The sequence below is a fragment of the Chlorocebus sabaeus genome, chromosome 5 (assembly GCF_047675955.1).
Source record: "Chlorocebus sabaeus isolate Y175 chromosome 5, mChlSab1.0.hap1, whole genome shotgun sequence".
NCBI classification, from domain to species: Eukaryota; Metazoa; Chordata; class Mammalia; order Primates; family Cercopithecidae; genus Chlorocebus; species Chlorocebus sabaeus.
Genome location: NC_132908.1, coordinates 1,389,940 through 1,400,420, shown reverse-complemented (window position 1 = coordinate 1,400,420; position 10,481 = coordinate 1,389,940). Strand labels below are relative to the sequence as shown.

At 52.2% G+C, this 10,481-nt stretch overlaps 1 protein-coding gene across 1 annotated transcript; it reads left to right on the top strand.

Moving 5' to 3' along the window:
* The first annotated feature begins 6,242 nt into the window (after positions 1 to 6,242).
* UQCC4 (ubiquinol-cytochrome c reductase complex assembly factor 4) lies at positions 6,243 to 7,285 on the top strand. Its single transcript, XM_007981337.3, has 2 exons — positions 6,243 to 6,348; positions 6,428 to 7,285. The coding sequence occupies exons 1-2, from the start codon at positions 6,317 to 6,319 to the stop codon at positions 6,792 to 6,794; spliced, it is 399 nt and encodes a 132-aa protein (XP_007979528.3). The 5' UTR covers positions 6,243 to 6,316; the 3' UTR covers positions 6,795 to 7,285.
* The last annotated feature ends 3,196 nt before the right edge of the window (positions 7,286 to 10,481 follow it).

The window sequence follows — 10,481 nt, the reverse complement described above, 5'->3', positions numbered from 1 at the left end:
AAAAAATGCAGGAGGGTTCCAGAGTGGCTGCTGTCAGGAGCGGGGGCCCCTCTGGCTGGACACCTGTGTTTGTGTCTACAACCCTACAACTAACCGCCACACACTGGGTTTCCTCAGGGTTCCAGAGGACGCAGGTCCAAAGCCAAGACGTCAGCATCACCTCGCTCCTGCCGGGGGCTCCGGGGAGAATCCGTTCCGTGCCTGTCTCCCTCCCCTGTGGTGGCCAACGCTCCTGAGCATGTCCGGGCTGTTGGCGCCTCACTCCAACTGCCACCGCTGTCATTGCCTTGGCCTCCCCGCGGGCGTCTCTCTCTGTCCTCTCCCCTCCTCAATGTGTGTCTTGTAATTTTTGTAGAGATGGGGTCTGTGTTGCCCAGGTTGGTCTCAAACTCCTGGGCTCAAGCAATCCCTCCTGCCTCCTCCTCCCAAAGTCCGAGGATTAAAGGTGTGAGCCTCCACGCCCGGCCTCTTCTCACCTTCTTGTAAGCGCTCCGGTCACTGGATTTAGGGCCCACCCTGGTCCACAAGTGCCTCGTCTTAACTAATGACGTCGGCAAAGACCCTGTTTCCAGACAAGGTCAAGTTCTTGCGTTCTGAGAGGACGTGAATTTGGGGCACTGTTGAACCCAGGGTGGTGTCTTCCAGTCCTCACAGTGGGCTCAGTGGGACGGGGGATGCCCGTTTCACACTCTTCCCAGGTGTCTCATTTCTGTTTGAGACTGAGATTAACGTGGTGGCCTGGCCCCTCAGAGGCTGGCCCGCCCCCGAGTGAAGCCTCAGCCCCTGCCTGTGCCTCCCAGCCCTGCCCCTGACTCCACTGTCCTCAGGCAGCTCGTGCTCAACTGCCCAAAACCATGCCAACCAGGCAGCTGCACCAGCCTAACCCAAAGGCTCCATGCCTAACCGCAGGGCCCTTCGATTTCCACCTCCTCCAGGAAGCCCCCCGGGCTGCACACCACGATGAGGCTGACCAGTCCTCCCCAACCACACCTTGAGCCCCCTCCTCCCACAACAGTGGGTGCTCCCAGGTCCCTACAAGGGGATTGATTTGGCAGTGATTCCACGTGGGGTTCTAGGGTAGAACAGGTGGGGCAGGGCCGGGGAGGAGGACCTGGGCAAACAGGTGCCTCTGTTGACACAGCAGCCCCAAACACGGACTGGGGCCGGGCCGCCCAGGTGTTGCTGAGCTCAGGACACCTCCAGCCCCCCTTCCTGGCCTTGATGCCAAGAGCTCCTGGGGGAACAGAACTGGTCCCAGATCTGGTGCTTTTCCTGCCGGGAAGCAGGCGCAGAAGTTGGTGCTCCAGAGGCAAGCAGATTCTGGCTCAGGGGAAGGGGCTTGTCCAGGACGACCCGGCCACACGCAGCGCAGCAGATGGGCTGAGGTCCCTGCCGCCACCCAGGTGACAGGAGGGGTGGCCTGCACTGGCAGTCAGGAGCAGGCCGTCTAGCTCTAGCGCCTTCCTGAGAGGAAAGAAGCACCCCACCTCCTTCCCGTTCACTGAAGGTGCGTCCAGGCTTCCGACTAATCTCGCAGTCGGAATGGGTGTGAATTCCTCTCTGAAACTCTGGGCATAAGAAATGACACGTTTCTGTTACACAGACATATTGCAAAAATTAAAAAAAAAAGACGGACTGGGTGCGGTGGCTCACGCCTGTCATCCTAGCACTTTGGGAGGCTGAGGCAGGCAGATCACTTGAAGTCAGGAGTTCGAGACCAGCCTGGATAACATGGCGAAACTCCGACTCTAGTAAAAACTCAAAAATTAGGCGGGTGTGATGGCACCAGTAATCCCAGCTACTCGGGAGGCTGAGGTGGGAGAATCACTTGAGCCCAGGTGGCAGAGGTTGCAGTGAGCTGAGATCACACTATTGCACTCCAGCCTGGATGACAACAGCGAGACTCCATCTCAAAAAAAAAAAATAAATAAAATAAATTTTAAAAAGATGAAAACACACACACACACACACAAAGAAATGACATGTTTTCTTTTCTTTTCTTTTTCCTGAGACAGCGTCTTGCTCTGCTGTCCAGGCTGGAGTGTAGTGGCGCAATCTTGGCTCACTGACACTTCCACGTCCCATGTTCAAGCAGTTCTCCCACCTCAGCCTCCCGAGTAGCTGGGATTACAGGTGCGTGCCACCATGCCCGGCGAATTTTTGTGTTTTTAATAGAGATGGGGTTTCACCATGTTGGCCAGGCTGGTCTCGAACTCCTGACCTCAGGTGATCTGCCCACCTTGGCCTCCCAAAGTGCCGGGATTACCGGCGTGAGCCACGGCGCCCGGCCTTATTTTCTAAATTAAAAAAAAAAAAAAATTACCCAGGCATGACGGCACCCACCTGTAGTCCCAGCTACTTGAGAGGCTGAGGTGGGAGGATGGCGGGAGCCCAAGAGGTCAAGGCTGCAGTGAGCTATGATGGTGCCTCTGCACTCCAGCCTGGTCTTTTGAACAAGACCTTGTCTCAAACAAAAAAACAAAAAACAAACTTGCTTCAGGCCTCAACTTCTCAGAGTTGAGAGAAATCCAAGCTCAGTCTCACTGCACAGGGCCTCCTGCCTCCCCTACAGGCCCACCAGGAGACGGGGCTGCCAGCCGCTGGAGCTGAGTCTGGGGTCTTCGGGGGTCCCGCTGCTTTGGGGCGCTCCTTGTCAAGCTTTCGTGGTGGGGGTTAGTGTAGCTGCCGGAAGGTTTCATCCCACCTGCTGCACAGACAAAATCTATTCCCTGAGACCACAGTATTGCAGTAAAGAAAGACTTGAATTGACTTGAGGCGGGCCCCGCCACTCAGGAGACGAGTCATTACACACATCAGTCTCCCCAAAGGCGCCAAGGTTTGGGCTTTTCAAAGACACTGGTGGGGCTGCTGTGTCTATGGAGTAGCCATTCTCTTTCTTTTTTTTTTGAGATGGAGTTTCACTCTTGTTGCCCAGGCTGAAGTGCAATGGCGCCATCTCGGCTCACTGCAACCTGTGCCTCCCAGGTTCAAGCAATTCTCCTGCCTCCGCCTCCCGAGTAGCTGGGATTACAGGCACCTGCCACCATGCCCTGGAGTAGCCATTCTTTTACTCCTTTACTTTCCTGATAAACTTGCTTTCACTTTTCTCTATGGACTCGCCATGAATACTTTCTTGCGTGAGATCCAAGAACCCTCTCTTGGGGTCTGGATCAGGACCCCTTTCCCGTAACGTATTTCTGTGGAACCACAGACGGGACTATAGCGTGGAAGACCCTTCCCAAAGGCTAACTTTCGGAAAGTGCTGGGGTCCTGTAACATCCTTCTGGTGAACCCTGAAGGGACAATATTCAGGGGACCCGAGACCCATAGGAAATAGAAAAGGAAACTGACTCTGCAGCCCTGATTGGACGACTCTGGGTAAGTGGCAGGTCCGGTAAAGAATGGGATTGGGGTAGAGGCCCAACTTAGGTAACTCCTAAAACAGAGAGGGGCATGGTGGTTCATGCCTGTAATCCTAGCACTCAGAGGCTGAGGTGGGTGGGTCACTTGAGGCCAGGAGTTCGAGACCAGCCTGGGCAATATGGAGAAACCCTGTCTTTACTAAAAGCACAAAAAAATTAGCGGGGTGTGGTGACTCACCTCCCAGCACGTTGGGAGGCCAAGGTGGGCAGATCACCTGAGGTCAGGAGTTTGAGACCAGCCTGGCCAACATGGAGAAAACCCGTCTCTACTAAAAATACAAAAAAATTAGCCTGGTGTGGTGGTGCCTGCGTGTAATCCCAGCTACTTGGGAGGCTGAGGCCAGAGAATTGCTTGAACCTGGGAGGCAGAAGTTGTAGTGAGCCGAGATTGCATCACTGCACTCCAGCGCGGGCGACAAGAGTGAAACTCCTCCTCAATCAATCAATCAATCAATCAAGGCTGGGCGCGGTGGCTCACGCCTATAATCCCAGCACTTTGAGAAGCCAAGGGGGGGCGGATCACCTGAGGTCAGGAGTTCGAGACCAGCCTGGCTAACATGGTGAAACCCCATTTCTACCAAACATACAAAAATTAGCCAGGTGTGGTGGTGGGCGCCTGTGGTCCCAGCCAGTCAGGAGGCTGAGGTGGGAGAATCGCTTGGGCCCGGGAGGCGGAGGTGTAAGTGCTGAATGGGTTCACCTTGCCCGCTGCCTAGACAGAGCCAATTTATCAAGACATGGGGGAGTGCAATAGAGGAGTAATTCACGCAGAGCTGGCTGTGCGGGACACAGGAGTTTTATTATTACTCAAGTCTCCCCAAGCATTCGGGGATAGGAATTTTCAAAGCTAATTTGGTAGGTACAGGCTTGGCAAGTGCGGAGTGCTGGTTGGTCAGGTTGGAGACAGACTCATGTTCAGACTCCTCTGTTCCTGGGTAGCATGGCAGAACTGGTTGGGCCAGATTACCAGTCTGGGTGGTACCAGCTGATCCATCCAGTACAGGGTCTGCAAAATATCTCAGGCACTGATCTTTGATCTTAGGTTTTTGTTTTTGTTTTGTTTTGTTTTGTTTTTGAGACATAGTCTTGCTGTGTCGCCCAGGCTGGAGTGCAATGGCACGATCTTGGCTCACTGCAACCTCTACCTCCAGGGTTCAAGCGATTCTTCTCCCTCAGCTTCCCAAGTAGCTGGAACTACAGGCTCCTGCCACCATCCCAGGCTAATCTTTGTATTTTTAGTAGAGACAGGGTTTCACCACATTGGCCAGGCTGGTCTCGATCTCCTGACCTCGTGATCCACCTGACTTGGCCTCCCAAAGTGCTGGGATTACAGGCGTAAGCCACCACACCCGGCCTGACCTTAGATTTTACAATAGTGATGTTATCCCCAGAAGCAATTTGGGGAGGCTCAGACTCTGGTTTTTTTTTGAGACGGGGTCTTGCTCTGTCACCCAGGCTGGAGTACAGTGGCGCCATTTCGGCTCACTGCAACCTCTGCCTCCCACGTTCAAGCGATTCTCCTGCCTCAGCCTCCCAAGTAGCTGGGAGTACCAGGGTGTGCCACCACGCCCGGCTAAGTTTTTGTATTTTTAGTAGAGACAGGGTTTCACCGTATTAGCCACGATGGTGTCGATCTCTTGACCTCATGGTCTGCCCGCCTAGGCCTCCCAAAGTACTGGGATTACAGGCATGAGCCACCGTGCCCGGCTGGTTCAGACTCTTGGAGCCAGAGGCAGCATGACCCCTAAACCATAATTTCTAATTTTTTTTTTTTTTTTTTGAGATGGAGTCGTGCTGTGGCCCAGGCTGGAGTGCAGTGTCACAGTCTCGGCTCATTGCAATCTCTGCCTCCCGGGTTCAGGCAATTTTTCTGCCTCAGCCTCCCAAGTAGCTGGCATTACAGGTGTTCAACACCATGCCTGGCTAATTTTTGTACTTTTAATAGAGACAGGGTTTCACCCTGTGGGCCAGGTTGGTCTCAATCTCCTGACCTCGTGATCCGCCCGACTCGGCCTCCCAAAGTGCTGGGATTACAGGCGTGAGCCACCGCGCCCAGACAATTTCTAATTTTGTAGCTGATTTATTAGTCCTGCAAAGGCAGACTGGTCCTCAGGCAAGAACGGGGTCTTTTCCGGAAAGGGCTGTTAACTTTGTTTCAGAGTCAAACCAAGAACTGAAATTCTTCCCAAAGTTAGCTCTGTCCACGCCCAGGAATGAACCAAGACAGCTTAAGGGTGGGAAGCACGACGCAGCACCTTAGTTAGGTCTGATCTCCTTCACTGTCACAACTTCCTCAGTGATAATTTTTGCAAAGGCGGTTTCAGAGGCCGCAGTGATGTGAGATCGCGCCACTGGCGTCCAGTCTGGGTGACAGAGCGAGTCCCTGTCTCATGCAAAGAACCAAACGGGAAAAAAAAACAAAAACAAAAACAGGGCTGCGCCACGGCCTGGGGGAAAGCCGGCAGAGAGGTGCGGGCGCCCAGCTCAGGGCGGGCAGGGCAGGGCTGAGGGCGCGCATCCCCACCCATGCCCCGAGCACCTTCATGACGGTTCAGAGCTGCTCCGAGGCAAACTCAGACAACTCTCTGAGGACGACGTCCGCCCCCGTGGCGCCCCGCCTCTCTTCGGGGCCAGGGACCCGGGTCTCGGTCCTATTCGAAAGGGACGGAGAACTACATTTCCCGGCATGCTGTCGCGTTCTCCGGCGGCGCTGGGGCCTGCGACGGAAAAAGCTCGCCGCAGTTAAACGTCATTTCCGCTGCGCTACTGGAACCACGTTCTGTAGTCGTGAGCGGAGGCCTGGTATGGCGTCCGGTTTCCGATTTCCTCTTTCGGGCGACGGAAGTGACGCGATCACGGCGCGCCACGGCGTCGAACGCAGAGTCCAGGCGGTAATGAACCGCGTCTTGCGTGCGCCGGCGGCCCGGTGAGCTCCTCAAGGTCTCGGAGGGTCGAGGGCAGGCACCGGCGGGCGGGCGGAGCGCTTACTGCTCTCTCTCTTCCAGGGCCGTCCGGGCGCTGAAGCTCATGAGCTGGGCTTCTGGAAGCCTTCATCGGCTGCCCCGTTCCCGGGATCTGGCCCAGCCTGCCGCCGTGGAAGAGGACGACCCTGACCGCCCAATTAAGTTTTCCTCCAGCAAAGCCAACCCTAGCCGCTGGTCTGTGGGCCATTCCATGGGAAAGGAACATCATCAGCCCTGGTGGAAGGTGCTGCCCCTCAGCTTCTTCCTCATGGCGCTGGTCATCTGGTGCTACCTGAGGGAGGAGAGCGAGGGGGATCAGTGGCTGGGACGGGTGTTGGGAGAGGAGCCAGAGCCCCGTGATCGTTCTGAGGAGCCTGAAACTCCAGCTGGCCACGGAGCGAGAAGTTAACGGGGTGGCCGCTGGGGCTGGCAGGAAGGGAGCTGACAGCCGTCTTTTGGATTTGATGTCATGTTTGCCCGTGACTGTCCTGGCTATGCGTGCGTCCTCCGCACTGAAGGACTTGGATGGTGGGTGGAGCACTTGGTTATGCTGATCTGCGTGAAGGCGGAGTAGAATCTGAGCAGATCGGAACCTGCTCCTTGCCTGGCGCTTGATGTCCAAGGATTCCATCCGCAAGACCTTTTTTCAGATCCTTAGGAAAGGTTTCAGTTGCACTGTGTGCTGTTGGATTTGCCCAGTCTTTGTATAACATAATCATGTTTCCAAAGCAATTCTGGTGACAATTGTAATCCGGTGTTAGTGTGCAGGTAATTTGCTTTCTGAGATAGATTGGCAGAAGTGTGAAACTTTATTACATACTGTGTGGCCTGTGTAAAGAACACTTCTCCATATTAGTTCTGCACAATAACAAATTGAAAATAAATTTTAATTTTATAATATGGGGTTAGATGATTCCTTTTCGCATCTAGTTTTTAAAAAGGGGGTATTTTAGCAGTTATTGTTTTTTATTTTAATCTTACCAGAGCACATAAGTTAGTTGCACCAGCAGCTATTTTTAAAAGTTTCGTTTTCCTTTTTTTTTTTTTTCCCCCTGAGAGTGGGAACTGAGGAGAGAAACCTACAGATATGTCACCAAATAGTACCAGAAATGAGGAACTTTTGCAGTTTTCTGCAAAACTTTTTAAGCAAGGCAACAATTTTCTGAGTAGAATACAGCTAATGAGTATTTCTTTTCACAAATGATGGGCACTATTTTGGGTTACCTAAGTGATACTTGTTGTTGTTTTTTGTTTTTCATTTTCGAGACAGGGTCTTATACTCTGTCGCCCAGACTGGAGTGCAGTGGCACAGTTTTGGCTCACTGTACCTTCTGTCTCCTGGGTTCAAGCGATTCTTCTGCCTCAGCCTCCCGAGTAGCTGGAACTATGGGCTTGTGCCACCACACCCACATCATTTTTATATTTTCAGTAGAGACGGGGTTTTGGCATGTGCCAGGCTGGTCTCAAACTCCTGACCTCAAGTGATCTCTCCTCCTTGGTCTCCCAAAGTGCTGGGATTACAGGTAGGAGCCACCGCGCCCGGCCCCAGATTCTTTTGTCTCTTTTTTTGAGGTGGAGTCTTGCTCTGTCACCTAGGCTGGAGTGCAGTAGTAGGATCTTGGCTCACTGCAACCTCCGCCTCCTGGGTTCAAGCGATTCTCCTGCCTCAGCCTCCAGGGTAGCTTCAGTCACAGGCATGCGCCACCACACCCGTCTAATTTTTGTATGTTTAGTAGAGATGGGGTTTCGCCATGTTGGCCAGGCTGGTCTTGGATTCCCAACCTCAAGTGATCTGCCCACCTTGGCCTCCCAAAGTTCTGGGATTACAGGTGTGAGTCACTGTGCCCAGTCAATTGTTTTCATACACATATACATATACATTTTTGACAATGTGACTATCCCACATGCAGCAGATCCCAAGTGCCTCCAGGGCAGTGATCTGGGAGGGCTTTTCCTGTTGCTGACCTCACACCTGTGCCGTGGACAGACCCAGGGCCAGCTGGGGATGGTGGGCGGATCTTCCCTACTCCTGGAGTTTTCAAAGGATGGTAACAGAGCAGGTTGATAGGTGAACAGTTAATTCAGTACAGTTAGTATTTTTTATTATTAGTTTTTGAGATGGAGTCTTACTCTGTTGCCTAGGCTGGAGTGCAGTGGTACAATCTTGGCTCACTGCAACCTCTGCCTCCCGGGTTTAAGCACTGCTCCTGCCCCAGCCTCCTGAGTAGCTGGGATTACAGGCACACCACCACTCCTGGCTAATTTTTGTATTTTTTGTAATTTTTGTATTTTAATTTTGTTTTTTTGTATTTTTAGTAGAGACAGGGTGTTGCCATGTTGGCCAGGCTGGTCTTGAACTCCTGACCTTGGGCGATCTGCCCACCTTGGCCTCTCAAAGTGCTGGGGTTATAGGCAGGAGCCACTGCGCCCAGTTGTATTTAACTATTTTTGTAGTGTGTTTGTCATGTTTTCCCAACTGGGCTGTAGGTTTTATTTTTCCCAGGGTACATGGCACACTGACCTCCCCAGATAAGCATTTGAGAGGGAGACCATTGTAAGCATGCTAGAACAGACGTAATTGCAGCGATACTTGAGATGACATAGCTGGGCAGAAGGTGGAAATTGTTTTGTGTTTTTTTTTCCGAGGTGGAGTCTCTGTCACCCAGGTTTGAGTGTGGTGGTGTGATCTCGGCTCACAGCAACCTCTGCCTTCCGAGTTCAAGCAATTCTCCTGCCTCAGTCTCCTGAGTAGCTGGGATTACAGGCGCGCACCACTGCACCCGGCTAATTGTTTTGTATTTTCAGTAGAGATGGGTTTCACTATGTTGGCTAGTCTGGTCTCAAACTCCTGACCTCAGGTAATCCACCCACCTCGGCCTCCCAAAGTGTTAAGATTACTAACGGGGTTGAGCCACTGCGCCCGGCCAGAAATTGTTTTAAAACGAAAATTCTTTCAAGGAATATGTTAGCCCAAATGGTCACGTCTAAACCGATGAACTGTTTCAGAAGGTCCTGCCAGTGCTGTGCATTTTGTCCCCAAGAAAAGTGAAATACTTATAAATTCACAGTGAAAAACCTGGGGTTGGCTGGGTGCGGTGGCTCATGCCTGTAATCCCAGCACTTTGGGAGGCCGAGGCGGGCGGATCACGAGGTCAGGAGGTCAAGACCATCCTGGCTAACACGGTGAAACCCCGTCTCTACTAAAAAAAATACAAAAAATTAGCTGGGCGCGGTGGCGGGCGCCTGTAGTCCCAGCTACTGGGAAGGCTGAGGCAGCGGAATGGCGTGATCCCCGGAGGCAGAGCTTACAGTAAGCCGAGATCGTTCCACTGCACTCCAGCCTGGGTGACAGAGCGAGACTCTGTCTCAAAAAAAAAAAAAAAAGAAAAAGAAAAACCTGGGGTTATTAAATCTGGTACCACCCAGGGTTTTAAAGAACATTTCTTCCAAAGCATGAAATAAAAATGATACTTTCAATAAGTCTTACATCAGTTTCCTTTGATTTCTTCAAGGAAGATGCCCCCGGGGTGTGGAGGAACAGCAGGCGTCTTCACTCATACGTTTATAGCAAAGATCCCCAAATTCCTAAACCCTAAGGCCTCAAATCATTTTCGTAGCTTAAGCAGGCTCCATAGACACCTCTGCTGGGCAGCTCACAGGCTCCTTAAACTCCAAAATGGAATTAATCTCCCCCAAACCTGTTGCTTCTCCCTTGTTCTGTATTCCTGCAAGCCAGAGACCTGGGCATCATCCTAGACTCCCTTTCCATTCCTAGCACGCTGGGAGTCTTCAAGATCTGTTTATTCCTCTCTGAAGAATTCGCAGGCCCTGTCCTTCCTGCTTGACTTCATTTTCCTGCTTGACTCAACTTGAAAATACCATTTTCTTCATTATCATTTTAATTTTAAGATTTAAATATAATGTTTGTAGAAATAACTCATTTAGAAAACGTGAACCTGGCTGGGCGCTGTGGCTCATGCCTGTAATCCCAGCACTTTGAAAGGCTGAGGCTGGTGGATCACCTGAGGTTGGGAGTTGGAGACCAGCCTAGCCAACGTGGAGAAACCCCGTTTCTACTAAAAATAAAAAATTAGCT